General features: G+C 38.9%; 1 protein-coding gene across 4 annotated transcripts in view; it reads right to left on the reverse strand.

The window, feature by feature from the left end:
• Positions 1-1,202: 1,202 nt before the first annotated feature.
• Positions 1,203-18,288, reverse strand: part of LOC109924585 (probable G-protein coupled receptor 82) — a 34,794-nt gene continuing 17,708 nt past the window's right edge. Inside the window, exons 2-3 of one of the 4 annotated variants that reach the window (XM_048613836.1) lie at positions 10,618-10,739; positions 1,203-5,373 (exon numbers count right to left, since the gene is read on the reverse strand). In XM_048613836.1, the coding sequence (XP_048469793.1) occupies positions 4,371-5,363 (993 nt within the window). In that variant the 5' untranslated portion in view covers positions 5,364-5,373; positions 10,618-10,739 and the 3' untranslated portion in view covers positions 1,203-4,370. The remainder of the gene's footprint in view (positions 5,374-10,617; positions 10,740-18,288) is intronic. The other 3 variants (XM_048613837.1, XM_048613838.1, XM_048613839.1) reach the window with 3 other exon arrangements.

Raw genomic sequence — 18,288 nt, forward strand, 5'->3', positions numbered from 1 at the left:
TTGGACAAAACCCATTTACTCACAAGAGTTAAAATTGGACACGCTATTTTTAGGTTCTACGAAGCCTTGCTACATCTGCATATAATATTGCAGTCTGAATTCCACGAATAGTACTTCCCTAAATAAATCCGATACCAAATCTTAGGAACCTTCACCATCAGAATGGGGGATGGATTTGAGAAACCAGATATTCTTCATTAAAGAAACATGGATTGGAGGAAATGTGATTTTAAGGGGAAAAATACATTGCACTATTTAGATTGTGGAAAGTCAGAAGGTGGTTAAGATTGGAGAATGGCAGAATGTGAGCATAATTAACGTTTGTAACTACAGAATTAAAGTTAGATGCTGAGTGAAGAATTGAATCTCAATTTGTTTTTTCATTGTCTCTGTCATGAGGTTGTGAAACTAAAAACATGTCACACAAAGTTGTGTCTTGATTGGGCAGGCTGGTTGGACCAGATGAAGTTTACCCATCCTCCTTGGCCATGTTCTAAATGGGATTAGGCAGATCTCAAACTGGCCTTGAATGGTGATCTGGAAATAACAGTCTTTTATAACTGTAGAGATGTCTATTCCATGTGGGCAATGAGGTGAGGGCAACCGCTTTACAAAGAATAAGATTTCATTTTTTAATGGATTGTATTCCGGGGTTTTAACTGATACTTTTTGAATATTGAATACTGAAAAATCTAGAAGTCAGTAACTTTCTTTTCTAATTTTCTACATTTAGTTAGATTTTCAACAATAAATTTTAATTCTTCTACATTTGCATTGGAAGTCTGAGTGTTTGGCACCTACAATTATCTTTTTGCAGAAATAAAAACAATATTTTAATGATGAAACTGTCTGTGACCCACTTTAAAATAGCTCCTCAGTTTGAGATCTGTGATGTGTGCATTTGCAATATTAATCAATTCTGTCATTTCTATTTTTTCTTGGGATTCTTATGGAATTACTTATGAAAGGAATCATTTACTTGTGGAGTTTATCCAGATGTTTCACATAGTCCAGAGCACTGCCATGATTGGCCAACCTTTCATTCTCAATTACAATAAATGTTCAATATCTCATGGTACTGCATTGCCCAGAAAACAAGAATTCTTGTTAATATAAATTTTCTCAGGGATTTGCAAGCGCTCTTTTATGCTGGCCTTGCATTAAAAGGTGAAAGAATAAATATACTGTCATAAGCCATGTCATTAAGGTTATAAACTAAATTGATTTATTAAAAATAAAAAGTCATCAATAGCAGAAAATCAATACAGCAGATATTACTTGATTACATAACATTTAAATTACAACTCTTAAGCTACAATAATAATTAAAAATGCAACAGATTATTATTTTGATTGTGGAATATTAGCACACAGGCTTAGAATCCTTACAGTGCCGAAGCAGGCCATTTGGCCCATCGAGTCCATACTGACTTTTGGAACAGCAAAACAGCACCCCATCAAGACCCACCCTACCCCTGTAACCCTGCATTTCCCATGGCCAATCCACCTGACCTGCACATCTTTAGATTGTGGCAGGAAACCAGAGCACCCACACACAGACATGAGAAGAATGTGAAAACTCTACACAGACTGTCACCCAGGGCTGGAATCAAACCTGGGTCCCTGGTGTTGTAAAGCTCTGAGCACTGTGTCACCCCTCAATGTTTCCACCTGTGGGCTTTTATAATGAAGGACTTCCCAGAAGTTGATGGCTAAATGCTGTAGTCAGTTAGGCCAATTAGAGTGACAAATGTATCAATCTCCCATGTGGTTAAAGCCCTTTGAAGTTACTGGAGCTTGTAGATAACATGGTGCTGGCTTCCTCCTAGAGAAGCAATGACCCAGAGGTACATCCTGCAAAGCAGCTCAGGATGCATCTGCTGGTCTGAAGTGGAGGGATTCCCACCACTGCAGTGGTACCTTGGCCACTGTTGCCACAGTATATTTTGAAATATTTACAAGATTTTACAGGGTGCCTCCACTTTGAGATGTCTTTGTAGCCCCCCTCTTACAATAACTTATGTCCAGATCTCCCACTGGGGATCAGAACCTTAGCTGTTCCCATATGCCCCAGATTTAAGGGCCTCAATTGTTTACTGGAGCTCTCAGAGACAACCTGATACCGAGCCACCTCTTTGAAAATCTTCTCCGGGGTCCCAATATCGCCACATCTGGGTTCCTGCCCTGGAATATAGGCATTGGGATTGGCACCCAGGAATGATAATTCAGACCAACCTTCCAGATCGATAACTTTTCATTGGAGCTGGAAGCAAATTAAGTCTCGATGAATGGTCATTGACCTGAAACGTTCACTCTGTTTTTCTCTTTGCTGATGCTGCCAGGCCTGTTAAGTATCTCCATTTCAAAACTTCAGCATCCATAGAATTTGGTTTTGCATTAACACTTGTTTGAAAGATTGTTTTTTATATCCAAACTCTGCTCCTAAATTGCTGATGACCATCACTTGAGTAGTCAAACAGAAATCTGCAGATTTGGAACTTGAGTCCTGGTTAGAACCAATTTCTGTGGATCGGCAGATGTGGATTTCACACACCTAGTTCCACTGCGGGTGTGAACATGGTCTGGCAGATATGCAGTAACAGGTTTACGGTCTGACAGAGAGCATGCACAAGTTCACAAACATGGCATCGGAGAACCTGCTAGAGGAGGTCCAGAACAGGACAGATCTCCTGTAAATACAGAGCAGAGAAATCACGGCTTTGACATCCCATCACTCCCTCCTGTCATAGCTGGTGCTGCTCTCCCAAGCCTCATGCAAGTCGGGGGCAATCCCTGGAAAGATACTCTGGAATCTCTGAGAAAGTGAGATAATGCAGCACCTTATCAGGTGAAACAGAAATTGCTGGGAAAACCCAGCAGGTCTAGCAGCATCCATAGAGAGAAGACAGAGGTAATGTTTTTACGTCCAGAGACCCTTCTTCAGAACAGCATTCTTCAGCAGTTAACTCTGCTTTCTCTCCACAGAAGCTGCCAGACAAATGCTGCTGATCTTTTCCAGCAATTTCTGTTTTAATTTCCGATTCCCAGAATCCGCAGCACTTTGATTTTTTTTTTACCTTCATCAGATGAAACTCATTGAGAATGTCAAAATAAATATCAATAGAATGGCTCTTTTGGTACAATGGTAGTGTCCCTAACTCTGAACCAATACGCTAAGGTTCAATTCTCAATTGCTCCAGAAATGTATAATAATGTCTCTGAACATGTTGATTAGAAAAATATCTAAATGTCAATAGAAGTGTTGGTGAATGCACAAATAGTCACAGAAAGTCTTCAGAAGTGTTTCAAAAGTCACTTTCTTCAATCCTCCAACAGTAAAGGGTGATGGACCTGCTAATGGCACTGGACATTCTTTGCAATAACTTTTTACATCATCCTATTCAGTTGGTCACTGTTAGCAGAAGGGTTTAGGTTAAAATGCCATGAGGCCTCTTTAGCAACCACTTCTCCAGGAGGCCAGACCCTGTACTAGCTTTAATAACTTTAAAGTACCTCGCAGTAACTGTAGGTTAAACCACAATTTCAGTTCATTTTGGTTACCTCGGAAACCACGTTAGCACCTAAAGAAGCAATGAAAATGTCCTGCTTAACCTGTCTCAAATTTAGATGTGTTCTAACACTAGCCCTTGAGATAAGATAGACCTTCCCAACAATGTGGAACTAATGATCTGTTTATTACCAAACGTTTAGTTAAAGCTGTTTTTTTTTTGATTGCCTGAGTGAGGCTGAGGCAGATATGACCACCATGTTTGTAAAGCAAGCACATTACAGCAAAGAAACATCCAGGACAGATTGGTGAAAACTAATGAAATGAAACTAATGTTCCATCCTAATTGCCTGAATATTTCTGTTAGAGCAACAAATTAATTGGTAATTTTTTAACCTTGTCCCATTTGTCTCTTGGTGGGTTCTATTTAATGCTCCCAGCTACTTTCTTACCCTCTCAGATTGCCCTTGTTTTGAGGGTTGAATTTTACATTACCTTTAGAGGGGATCTTGGTTTGTTTTTGTAGAAGAGTTCACTTATTGCAAACACCAGCTAATTGTTTTTCAGGGAGGCAATTTTATTCCTTCTTGTCATCACACTGCGTCCTTACTTGCTTGTTCATTTCTTAATTTTTGCCTCAATACAAATTCTTTATCTGAGAGATTTGATTGATGACACATTGACAGTAATGTCCCAATAGCCTGATCATGCAGAACACAGTTGGGGCTTTCCAACATTGACTGTTTACTACTTTTAAAAATAGTAAACACGTCAGCACACTAGTGCAAAGATCTGTGAGCCTCAACATCAAACTATTGAAGGTTTTGTTTTCGCTCTGTGGGCCTGTGATTCCAAAGATGATATCACATGTCAGATGACTTTCTCTTTGATCGGTTTTCCACGAAGGATTTTGACAGTAGGAAGTACAGAATAGGATTCAGGCAGCTACTCAATGAAACAAACCATAGTGTTATCAGTTTCACATGATGTGTCCCCAGAAGGTGCTCGCAGCTGCTGTTTCTTAATCTCTGCAGCCCAGTGATTATCTGATAAACATGATAAGGCAAATGGCAGACGATGAATCCAGTCATAGCAGCAATGATGATCATTTGTGCTCGCACATGGATCACTCGATTGTGTTGACTTATGCTTTTTCTCCTCACCATGCACAGATGGAGTGCTATTGATGCATAAGAAAAAGCAAACATGGCTAAAATAATCAAGAAAATTACTGCAACTGCAACAAATGCATTGGCAGACACTCTTTTGCCATATTGCAACTGGATGTTATAACAAACAGGATCCTGATCATTGGTGAAGTCCAATTCCTTGATGAAGTAGTTTACATTCAGTGAAAGAATGGGGATTGTGGCTATTATCCAGGTGACAGTGCAGGCAATCCGTGCAAAACTTGTATCATAGAACTTATTCAGCTGCATGTTGTTGGGCTTTACAATCATGGTATATCGGCTGATGCTGATAAATGCAATGAAAATTGTGCTGCAGCTGACAGTGTAGTAGAAACTGAAGTTAATGATAATCATTACAATGGTACATGTAGGTGAATTCTCCTTCCAGGTGTCTCCCATGAAAAGCAACGTGGCTCTGAAGGGAAGTGTGAAGCAATTGATCAGATCAGCCATAGCAAGGTTCATTAGGTAAATAAGGATACCGTGCTTCCTGCTGTGTTGTAGAAGCATCCACAGGGCCATGAAGTTGGCTGGCAGCCCAACGCAAATGATGACCAAGTACAAGATCGGAAGAATCACCTTCTCCAACCGGTTGGCTGTGAGAGTGCAGTCGGAAACATTGTTTGTTACATTCATCATCATGATCATGAAGGTGTTGGTTTCCATCGAAATTCAGCTGAAAGAAAATGAATAATGTTATTCATTTGAGTATGCAATATTGCAAGCATTTTCTTTTCACTGCTATGTTTATAATGGTGTAGGGGAATGATACTATATACACATAACACGATGGAGCAGGATCGTATGACCCCTCGGGGGGGGCACTAGTCCTGGTGCTTTTGCAAGTTAGTTCAGGCCCAGATGAGCATCCTATTCTGAGTTATAAGCCATGGCCAATGGTGTAACTGGCAAATATTCTCTGGTGATGGCAGAGAGGTAGGAATCTCAATTGGCAATAGCTGTTTGCAGCTGGACGAGGTTTTAGAGAACAGGACTTGTGTTTTCTTTAAGCACACCTGAGGAAAGCAGTGGGAAACCATTTGAGACATTCTTTTTCCCAAACACATTGCTCACTGAAATTGAAAATGGAAGGATCCAATGAGCAATTGAAGAGAAAATTGCAACGCCATGAGACATGAAGAATCGAGCAGAGGGCCTGCTTTTAGGCAGATCACCGTTCCACCCATCTCAAACTTTTATTCACTTTGAGTACGTAAGTGAACACAATTATAAAAGGAGATCGGCTAAACAGATTCTTTTGATGTTGTTGCTTAAGATACAATCAGGTGGAAATTTCATGGTGAAAATGCTGTAGCATTGAAAAACCACTTGCTGTTAAATCTAATCAAATCTACTGTTTGTTTTTTACAAAAAAAAGTCAGAGCACGGTCATTAAGAATTTACTAACTAAATTACATTCTCTGAAATTATATGTTTCAAAGTTCCACATCTCACAAGTTTCTTTACAGATTGTTCATTATAAAAAAATCATGGACATTCCCTCATTTTGTATCAAACGGTTTGCTTTCGAACCTCAACCAATTAGTGATAGAAATGACATGGATGCGAAATAAATAATATTTTAGTTTGTTTTAGGAGCTACCTAGCACCAAGCAAGACACAAATAACATATATTAAATCATTGAAACGTTTGTATGTCTGATAAAAATGCGACAAAACCCTACATAAAACCACTTTAGACGTAACTTGCTTTCTTCATTTTGGATGTAATTACTGGTTTGCAGATTGAGGGAAAAGAGAAAGGGAGACACAAATCACTGATCAAGAAGGTAGGCAAGTGATGCTGCTATCTTTACAAGGGTGGGAAATGTTTAGATTAATATTGTAAAGAGCTCCGTTTTATTGGGTGCTGAATAAGATAATGGCTTTGAAAGGATTAATGTTTCAGAATGCAATAATCTGATGTCAGATATTCTTAGGTTGACAAATCAGCAGAGCAGCTTTGGGTCTGGAGGGGCAGATCTGTCATTTGTGTCTCTCAATTGGCTTAAGAACTACATCTAACCAATTAACATAACCTAATTGCTTTTGTGTAATAAAATACATCTTGTTAAGAGCTTCTTCTTATTAAGATTCAGTATCTCTCCCATTGTAAACCAAATAGGCTTCTAGATGCAGTCTAGGAAAGAGAACTGGTGGCAGTATCTTTCTATTGACAAATACCCTAAGCCTGTCACTGAAGGAAGGCACAAGATCACAATCTTTCTTCATTGTCTCAGATTTTAAGTGATATAGCAAGAGTACATTATGTTGAAAGAGTCTTGCTCTCATGTCTGTGGTGGTTTTCAAACCATTCTAAATGTTGGCATTCTTGCTATCCAGAAGATGCTAGCTGGTCTGGTGCCAGAGGAGCCAGATGATTGCTAAAGGCTCTAGTTGTTGCGCAAGAATAATTTCTGGTCTTCACCACATATAAAGTGATTTGAGGTGCAGTGCCTTTGTGAAATGAAGCCTGGAGTCCTGATAGGACCCTTCAGGCTTTCTAAATCCATCAAGAGGTCTTGTAATTCTGTAGAGTGAGCCACCACTTGCTGGCTAACATCTTAGCTCCCAGCTCTATCCAATATGACAGTAAAATCAGCATCGCTACTGGCAAGCAAGGGTAGGGGAGAACTACTGCCCTCAGGTTATACTGCATAGATGGCCTTTCAATCTATAAGGCTCAAACATGTGATTTATAGATTTAATTAATAAATTAGAAATGTTCGGAATACCCAACTGTCCAGTTGCCGTATTATAAAAAAGGATATTGAGACACTAAAGGTTGTAAAAATGATTTATAAAGATTATACCAGAAAGAAAGAGTTTTGAGATTAAACCTATCAAGAATAACTGACTGGAAACGTCTTTCTTAGGTAGACTAGAGATCTTTTAAAATTGAGTTTTAACAGAGAAGACTCAGAGTGCAGAGAACATATGAAAACTAAAGTCCACCTATACAAGGGAGTAACCAAGTAAAATAGAAAAGTCTTCAGTATGGAATGTTATACTGATAGTTAGCAGAAGAGCAATGGGAGGATCAAAGCCAAATGCTTGCTAAGCCAAATGGGCTGTTTCTGTGCTGTATTTCATGTGACACTTTGAGACTCAGTCTAATCTCTCATTAGGCATTGATCAGAGTATCAAATGTGTCCCTTAACTTCTGTACAGGTGGGTGAGTTTTGAATGAGTCAAGATCTTGCCCAAAGTTTGTGCTGAAGTGTGATGTGTTATTTAAAGTGTTGCATTTGAAGTATGATAGAAAGTAAATGTGACGTTGACAGAAAGTTAATGCTATATCCAGGACTTTTAATAGATTCCAGATGGGACTTTCCTGTAATTGACAAGAAAGTTAATGGCCTACCCATGGAGTATTTACTTTTTGTATAGCATTAGAAAACTAATTTTGCTATTGAAAAAGCTGAGTACATATTCCAGCAATTGTTACTGATAAAAAGATTTGTCCTTTAACTATCAAATTTAATATGTTACCACCTAAACAGGAACAATTCAATAAAGACAGAAAATTTTAATATTGCAGAAAAGAGAGACATGATGTTCAAGCTTTTCACACACTCACTGGGACAAATACAAAAATTCCAAAATTCGATCACAATCTACATTAAAGGAAAAAAGGATTTTAATTGGTTAGCAAGGCAATTCTGATTAGTCAAGGTGTTGTTATGGCGAAAGCAGCAGGGAGCTATGATAACCTCAAGTTTCTAAATAGTTTTAACAATGTGCAAAGCTGGGATATATTTCTTTCTCACAGGGAATGTGTCCCTGTGTAAAAATGTAAGTTATGTGCAGCAAGTGTAAATGAGCCAAAGTACAAGCTCCATTGATTATCTCAAATTGGTTGATTGTGTACCTATTAGCACACTCAGGATTGCTTAAAAAGTGCTTTCCAATCCTGGAATTATATCTAAAGGTAGAGTTTTATTTAGAGCTTTTTGAGTATAGTCTGTGCTCTGCAAAAAAGAAACATGTTGTTTGGTTCAATCAGTAAATGATTGGGAGATATGACTTGCATACCTGGTACTGTACCAGCACTGAAATTCATACATGATGTTGTGTAAGTCTCTGACTGGCAGAATGTCCTTTTGAACAGGTGGCAATATCCTGTTAGCAGAAAATACCACTTGCTTAGCTACTTCATAGTAGCAGCTATGAAATGGTTTCCTTAACCTGTTTTTTTTTTGGCTTTTACAAGATAATTAGAGGTAAATCAGGTCTTGAGCAGCCTTTGATATAGTAACAAATTTGTGCGATACACAATGATCTGATCTGAATAGCCACAGAAATGTAGCATTGCAACATGAACAAGTATCTAGAGCCATATTTGCAAGATTGCTGGTTAGGCTAATCTTATAGTGCAAGGACTACACAAATATCAACACACTTATTGATGCTGAAAGTAGGCTTATGGTAGATAATAGTGGGTGAACTACTATGTAAAGAAGAGAGTGTATTAAACTGTTCCATCTCGAAAGTGAATTTGAACAAAGAGTCTATTAAGATGTAGAAGGAAATAATTACATCTGGCTGCAGATTCAAAAATCATGAACAAGACCACTACATATCAGAAATAAGCAGGAGTAGGAGACTGGGGATCATTCCATCAAAATATGAATTTCTTGTGGACACTGATGCAAATGTTAGCAAGCAGCAGGTCCAAAGGAGATCTATGGCTACACCATCTATCATGATACAGGGTATCATTCAAAGTGAAATTGACTGCATGAATTGCTAAGTTCATAAGTTAAATTAATACAGAATCAGGAATCAAAACCATGTTGATACTGCTGGGATATTGATTCATGGCACAAATTTCAGTGTCTTCCTTCAATGGCATATTCATAACATAACTCTCAATGCCAAGCAGCACTTAGACAAGGCATTGCTATCTGAGGAAGGGTCACTGGACCCGAAACGTTAACTCTGTTTTTCCCCTCACAGATGCTGCCAGACCTGCTGAGCTTTTCCAGTAACTTTGTTTTTATTGCTATCCAAATGTTGGTCATGTGTAGACGTCCCCAAGTTGAATGTATTCTTCACCACATGAATGGAAAACCCAGTAAAAACTGGCTATAGTAATCCAATTAACCATTTGGCCAATTCATGCTGTCTAGAACCAGTTAATGACAAAATAGGGCATTATGAGACATCACTTTTGTGTGTCTTTGGCAGTCCATACGTGTATGCATACCGTGAACCATAAAGATGAATCCTATCAATGACAACACAAGGCAGCTTACTTCTCTTATGCAAGACTAACAAATGTTTTTTTTGTAAATTGCCTTTGAGCAAGGCTATGTGATTATTCTTGGTGGCAGTTCCAATAGATATGAATTTGGAACCATCATTATGAATGGTGTTTCTTTAAGTCAATGTTATTCTTTTAAATTACTACACCAATCCCTCTGTCAGACTTGCAACATTGTCTTGTGTTATGGCCACACCCCAGGTGAGGTTCCACAATTTGTTACAATTCCAGACAAGATACCCTAAATCGTTAAATTCCTGGGTGACAAGGGATCAACCTGTTTGGTTGATCGCAACAAGGATAATTTAAAAACAAATCTCTTCTTTTATGGTTCCCTTTCTCACAAACCCAAAAGAACTATGTTTTAATAGGAGATAATTTAATCAGGCTTTCTTGAGTTAACAAAGAATAAGAAGTGTTAGTAGCATCACAAACATATAAGCAGATTAAAAATACAGTGATTACAAAAAAACAAAAGTTAATAAAATGAAAAGAGATGTGCAGATCAGTCTCTGAATTGTTTGTAAAGCATAGATAGTTGAACATTGTGGCTGTAACGGTGGATATTACTAGCAGTATTGATGTTGGTAGTTGAACAGTCAGTTTCCCAATCCTTAGTTTTGCAGATTGGCTGAGATTATGTAGTTCCATTACCTTTTGACCCTTATTGAATTCCAACATTTAGGGTGAGAGAGAGTCCTTTTGTTGTCCTGTTTTGCTTTTGTGGCAGTAAGCAAGATGACCGCTAACACTCAGAGTGAGAGATATTTATTTACCTGAAATACAAGGATAATTATCAGATAGTGCTTCAACTGTGCCCCAGGCTGTTACATGGAAAAATATTCAGTCCCACTAACACACTCCAGTAAAGTTAAAAATGGCTTTTTAACTGCTGTCCTTGTTGATTCTTCAAAGACAAAAACACAAAATGTGTCTGCAGTTTGGGACCTAATAGTTAGTGGTAGTTGAGCAAAAAGTCATAGCCCTTCATTATGTTTGTAGCCATAAGAGATCACAGTCCAGTCTGTTTTGACTTGCCTCTTTCCCCCTTTTGAACAGCTGTTGTTTGAAGTTCCCTTCACATTCGTAGGTGGGTCCCTCTCTCCAGCTAGCCACTTTGGCCAAATTAACCTTCTTTTAAAAAACACATTTTGGGTTTCAGTTTTACTGTTTAAGATTGTCCCCAGTACCGGGGGTGGGGGGTTTGAGATGTCAAGATGCTTACAACACCACTGGAAATTTAAGCTGTACTTGAAAATCAGACAAGTCCTGGAGTATTTCACAATATGTATGCATCAGACCTACTAGATGTGCTTTCAAAGACTCAGTATTTCTGTAGGACATTGTTTCATGGCAGTATAGTCAAGAATAACTGAGTTTAAATCAGCAAATACGTCTTCCCGTTGAATGTGTTATGTAGGATGACCAAAGTTGAAGCATTATGCCAGGACAAAACTCTTCACTATTGAAGAACACAAGATTGAACAAACTCACTACGTGTTTGGTTGTGTTTTTTCTTTCTGTATTCTATTTTGTTTTATCTTTCTCTTTTTGTCTACCCAGGAGCGTTATCACACATAACTGAGCAACTTGGTGGTGGTTTTAGTCACATTGTCAAAACATTTCAGTTGTTTGCAATGTGGGCATGCTTCACGCAGGTTTTGATTTCAATGTGGTTATCTGTTGAAGCACAAACAGCTCAAATTCAAAAGTTAAAGATACTGTGTGCCCCAGACCAAGTGAAGTGTAGAGCACAATTTGATTAGTTATCTTTCAACTAATTGTTCAGTCTCATCCTTGCTCTGTTCTGGGACTATATCTCACCTCAGTACAATCAATCTGCTTGGAAATGAACAAAAGCACAGTGGTTGGTATAATACACTGTCTTGATTACTTGTAGTCAACCAGGTAGCACTTGCAAGATCCGGAATAAAATTCTGTTTTAACCTGTGTGATTTTGGAGTCTGGCAGCACTTGCAGAACAGTTGTGAGCTCACCAATAGCTACACTATCTTCCAATTTAAGATGACTAGATGAGCCTCTGATGTAACCCTCCTATGATTTCTGGAATTGACAAAAAAAACTGCAAAAAAACAAGTGATAAACCCTGAAAGTTTTTCAAATCCCAGGAATTTAGGGAGCTTATAGCTCCATGTTGCTTTCTCCATGGCAACGCCTTAGCCAACCAGAGTTGAATTGCCAACAAATTACAGCTGTTTTCTCCCATAGTATAAGTTATTGTGATTATTGAAATTTCACATTCTTATATTTATCCTGCTGAGTGTATGACAAAAAGCTTGGGAAACAAATCTCTCTCTTCAGGGGTATTCAAGAGAGAAAGCATTGAAAATTCAACGGTTATTAATTAGGAGAGAATCATGAAATGGTTACACTATAGAATGAGATCATTAAGACTGTCAAACACATGCTGGTTCTCTGCAAGATCGATTCAGCTAGTTCACTGCCATACCCTTTTTTGCCATTGCTTTACAAACGTTTTTCTTTCAGGTACAATTCCCTTTCAAAAGTCACGATTGAAAATGCCAACAGCACTGAGACGAACCAGCTGTTTAGTGGTATAGGAACATTTGAATGTATATCTATATTTTGGGGTATAATATATTTTAAAACATTAACCAGTTTTTTTTCCCTCACCGATCCTAAAAGAGCTGCTCTTGCAATCCTTCTCTACTGAATGATTCAGACATTTGAGTTCATCAAGGCAACAAAAACGTCCAGCCTGTTTAATATTTTTATCAGCACTGTGGTTTGCAGTGGCAATATTTTATAAATGCAGTAAAATTTCTCTCACCATCCACTTGTCTGGGTTGTGTTTCCCATCACAGTTTTAAAAACTACAATATAATGGAATAAAATTTCTATACACAGATTTAAAGGCAGTCAACTTGCATTCTTATTCTGAATTCCTAGTGAAGAACTTTGATTTACTAACGCATTCAGTGCCACATTATTTTATGCGCTGAAAACAATTCAATGAGCCTTAGAAATATTCCAGTGTATATACATGGTAATTTTAACAAAAATGACCTAAGTATTGGACATTTCAATGCTGAATTTCAACCTAAGTTCCGTTTTTCAAAGAGGAACAGACATATTGTGCCAAATTGACACGATTTCAACATTAATCACAGAGTATTGTAAACAGGAAACCATCTCTGAGAACCACAATGAATAATCCGTTTGCAGAACATTGGTTATGGTTTTCAAAATTATTTTCTGCAATACTGCTAAACGTACATGTTTTGGAAAAGAACCTACACAAACTTGTGAAAGAACTTCAAAGAAAGTTTGACTTACCATTGCATAATAACATAAGTGCACGGCCTATCATGGCAGTCTTGTATGATTTAATGGCCTTGACTATTTTGATCTTTTTCAGAAACTCTGGATTTTGCTGAAGAGGTACTTGGGTTCATTAAGGCTATTAGTCAGAACACTTTCCAATGCTCTTCATAGGCAAGATCGAGGATGGTTTTCTTCCACTTTAGTGTGAGGTGTTCCGAGATGGCTATAAGTTCAATATGCAATCTACAGATTTTTGGGCCATGTTGTGCTTGAGAGTGATATCTAATTTATTTAGAGGTTAGTATGTTCTCTCCAACACCTCGACATTGCCTCTGCGAAGTCTCCTGATGTGTTCAGTGCCTTGTTGGATGCACCTTGTCTATTTTGATCAGCGACAAGTCTTGAATTCTCAAGAGTTGGCAGGGATGTTCGATCTGAGGACAGCCTAAAATTATTTCTACTGCCCTCCTGGAAATCTCCTGTTTTTAACCGCATTCCTATTAGAATGGTTACTTTAGGAGACTGATTTTGGATATACAAATCAAAGGTCTGGATGGTGAAGAATTTGTTGAATGCGTTTAAGAACATTTTTTTCCATATGTAAATGTTCCTACCAGAGAAGGAGCAACGCTTGACCTTCTCTTGGGCAATAAGACAGAGCAAGTGACTCACTGTGATCGTAGGGGAACACTTTGGGTCTATTGAGGATAATTCTATTTGTTTTAAAATAGTTATGGAAAAAGAAAAGACTTCTAGAAAATTTAAAGTTTTTAATTGAGTAAGACAAATTTTAATGGCATGAGACAAGAACTTTCAAAAATTGATTGGAGTAGACTGTTCACAGGTAAAGGGACGACTGATAAGTGGTTGGTTTCCAAAAGTTTGGTAATGAGAGTTCAGAGCCATTATGTTCTTGACGGAGTGAAAGGCAAGGCTGGTAGGATTAGGGAACAATGGATGAATAAAGATATTGAGGTTCTGGTCAGGAATAAAAAAGAACCATGTATTAGATATAGACAACTGGGTTCAAATGAACCTTTTGAACAATATAAAGAGTGTAGGGGCAAGTCGGGAAGGCAAAGAGAGGATTTGAGATAGCTATGGCAAATAAGGTTAAGGATAATCCAAAGAGATTCTCCAAGTACTTTAAGAGCTAGAAAGCAAAACAGAGAGTAGGGTCCCGTAGAGATCAAAGAGGTTCCTTTTTGTGTTGAGCCTCAGGGAATGGGAGAGATAGTAAATGAATATTTCATGTTAGTTTTTACTGTGAAGAATGAACTGGAGGGTAGAGAGCTTCAGGAAATAAATATAATGATATTTTGAAAACAGTTCACATTACAGAAGAAGTAGTGCTGGAGGTCTTAGAAAATATAAAGTTGGATAAATCTGTGGGGCATGATCCAGTGTATCCCAGGACTTTGTGGGAAGTTAGGGAGTAAATTGCAGGGCTCTTTGCAGAAATGTTTGTTTCATCTATAACCAGATGGCTGGAGAGTGGTAAATGTTGTGCCTTTAAGAAGTGATGTGAGGAGAAGCCTGTGAACTATAGACCTGTGAGTCTGGCATTGGAGGTGGGTAAGTCGTTAGAAGTGATTCTGAAAGACAGGACTTATATGCATTTGGAGGGGCAAGGATGATTAGGGATAGTCAGCTCGGTTTTGTGCCAGGAAAATCGTGTCTCTCAAACTTGATTGAGTTTTTTGAGGATGTAACCAAGAAGATAGATGACAGCAGAGAAGAGACATTGTTTACTTGGACTTTAGTAAAACTTTTGACAAGGTTCCACATGGTAAACTAGTGAAGTTGGATCACATGGTATTCAGGAAGAGCTTGCCAATTGGATACAAAATTTGCTTAACTGTTGAAGACAAAGTGATGATGAGGTTGTTTTTGGGACTGGAGGCCTGTGACCAACAGTGTTCCACAGTGATCAGTGCGGGTTCACTTTTGTTTGTCATTTATATAAATTATTTAGATGAGAATATAGGAGGCATGCTTAAGTTTATGGATGAGACAAAAATTGGACGTATAGTGAATAGAGAAAAAAGTTATCTAAGATTCCAAAGGGATCATGATCAATTGGGTCAATGGGCTGAAGATTGACCGATGGAGTTTAATTTGGATAAATGCAAGGCATTGCATTTTGGGAAAACAAACATGGGCAGGACTTATACAATTAAAAGTAGGGCCTTGGGTAGTGTTGTAAAACAGAGAGACCTAGAGGTATGGGTACACAATTCTTTTAAATTTGCATCACTGGTAGACAGGGTGGTTAAGAAGTTGTTTAGCATGCTTGCCTTCATTGCTCAGACCTTTCAGTATAGGAGTTATGTTGATGTTGTACACGATGTTGGTAAGACCCCTTCTGGAGTACAGTGTACAGATCTGGTTGCCCTGTTATAGGAAGGGTGTGATTAATCTGGAGACGGTCCAGAAAACATTTACCAGGATGTTACCGGGAATGGAGGTTTTGAGCTATAGGGGAGAGGCTGGATAGGCTGGGACTTTTTTCACTGGAGCATAGGAGGTTGAGGGGTGACCTTTATGGAGGTTTATAAACTTATGAGGTGCACAGATGAAGTGATTGGCAGGTGTCTTTTCCCCAGGGTGGGGAATTTCAAGACAAGGGGGCATATTTATAAAGTGAAAACAGATTTTAAAAAGACATGAGGGGCAATTTGTTTACGCAGATAGTGGTTCATGTGTGGAATGAACTTCCAGAGAAAGTAGTGGATGCAGGTATAGTTACAACTTTTTAAAAAAAAACATCTACGTAGGTCCCTGGAAAGAAATGGGCCAAGCACAGGCAGGTGGGAGTAGTTTAGTTTAGGATTCTGGTCAGCATAGACTGTTTGGATCGAAGGGTCTGTTTCAATGCTGTATGACTCTGTCTCAATGATTTTATATCCTTTTCTGTGAATCTTACACAATATTACACATTGGCAGTAACCCCCTCAGCTTCAACCTTGTTTACGTGTGGATTTGAGCTCTTTCACGTCAGTCCTGGCAATGAACCTCAACTCCTACTTTGAGAATGACAGTATTTTCATTCTTCCACAACACTCATCATGTGACTGAGTGAGGTGACCAATTTAGAGCAGTCATCTTCATACTCATTAATTTGGGATGGTTCTGGTTACTTTAAAAATCAAGTGAGGCTGAAAAACCTCTATCCCAGCCATTCAAAGTGATCTTAGATGTGAAAATATAGTTCCAGCCTTTTCTGAAGAAGGGTCTAAGCCCAAAATGTTAGATTTCCTGCTCCTCTGATGCTGCTTGGCCTGTTGTGTTCATCCAGTTCTACACCTTGTTATCTTACTTCCAGCCCTGTTCCCTTTTCAGAAATCACTGATATGTAATTGACCTCTGATAAAGTCTGTACACTTCTGTTCAGAAGAAAATTAGAGAAAGAACAATGACTTTTTTTTTTCAAAAAGTCTTGCTTTTCACATTGCTGCTCCTTTAAATCTAAGGTTTACATTTGATCTTCCCAGGTATTTCAAAGATTCGAAAGGGAGAATGAGCCATCAGCTATATATAAATTCATCATTTCAGTTCCTGTTGCTCAGCCTTTGTGGTGGTCTTCTCAATCAATCAATCAATAATAACCTATCCTTATTTTCACAAGTCAGACTACATAAAGGTATATTGTTGGTTTCAGCTCCCCTCAGAAACTCAAGCTGCAAAACTGATATCTGTCACAGTAAATGTGCCCAGTGTCTGCTCAGGCATGTCTGTTGACCAGAACAGCTGTCAGGGGGTTTATGTTAGACAAACGGGAGGCTGCGAGAACACAGCAAGCCAGCCAGCATCTGAAGGAAAGAAGGCAACGTTTCGGTTATTACCTTTCTTCAGGACTGTTTGCCTACATTCGATCCCAGCATCTGCAGTTTATTGTCACTAACCAGGTTTATACTGCTGCGAAGTCTCTTCAAAGGAATGCCCACTTTGAAGAAGCTCTCTGCCTCCCTCAGACGTGAACTCAGTGCGTTCTTTTCTCACTGCCACGTTACTGTGACATCTTCAGCCAGTCCTGAAGAAAGGTAATACCTGAAATGTTGGCTTCTCCTTTCGTCCAGGTGCTGCCTGGCTTTGTGTGTTCTTCCAGCCTCCTGTTTGTCTCCCTTGGGTTCTGCATTTTGTTTTTGTTGTCTTAGGGGTTTATGTTAAACAGACAGTCACCACCACTTCAGGAAACTAGTGTAATAAAGGGCTCGTGGGGAAGAGTATAGAAGTGCCACTGGTTTAAGGTTACCTAGACAGTGAAAATTTGTCGTCTATCTGGTTACAGCAGGGGTAATCTCAAGCTTGTTAATGCCAGAGATGAATTTTCTGGGGGAAGTGTTCTGGCTGGCAACTCTTTAACCAGGAATGGACAGGGCAGGGAGTCCAGGAAGGCTGGAAAAGAGCAAGCAGCGAGTGCTGGAAAAGACCGGGGATGGAAAAAAATTTGGAAGTCTCACAGCCGGCAGTACAACCTGTGAGGGTTTGGAATGGCTCAAAAAAGGTGATTTGAATTAAATCAGTAGCAATTGGCAAAGAGACTGGGGACTGAGGGAGGTTTAGAAGCTTTACAGAGGACAAACAAAACTGTGAGGTTTGGTGGCTCAGAAAGGGTCAGAAACTTAGCAAAAAAGTTCAAGGTCAGCCCATCTGTATCAGAGAGGGTCAGGACAGAACCTGAAGGAGTTAGAAAGGCCCAAACTCGTCAATTAGCCATAAAGGATGACAGAATAGGGCCAGACAGCCGGTTAACAGATTCCTTCATGGCCGAATTACAGGGGGAGAAGTGGAGTTCTCAAACCCAGGCCAAGAAAAGGTGACGGTGAAGTCTCACTTAGTCAGAGGGTCACGCTGGAGTATAACAGAATCTGAATATCCAGCTCATGAGAGTAGTATTCCAGGAAAACTGGAAGGAGTTAGGGGAAAACCCATACTCAATGCAAGGGAAAGTAGAGGTCACCAGTGAGTCAAACACAGGGGATTCAAGCTTACAGTTCTTCAGCAAAGTGCAGGTTG

The sequence above is a fragment of the Rhincodon typus genome, chromosome 28, assembly GCF_021869965.1.
Source record: "Rhincodon typus isolate 14 chromosome 28, sRhiTyp1.1, whole genome shotgun sequence".
Lineage (NCBI taxonomy): Eukaryota > Metazoa > Chordata > Chondrichthyes > Orectolobiformes > Rhincodontidae > Rhincodon > Rhincodon typus.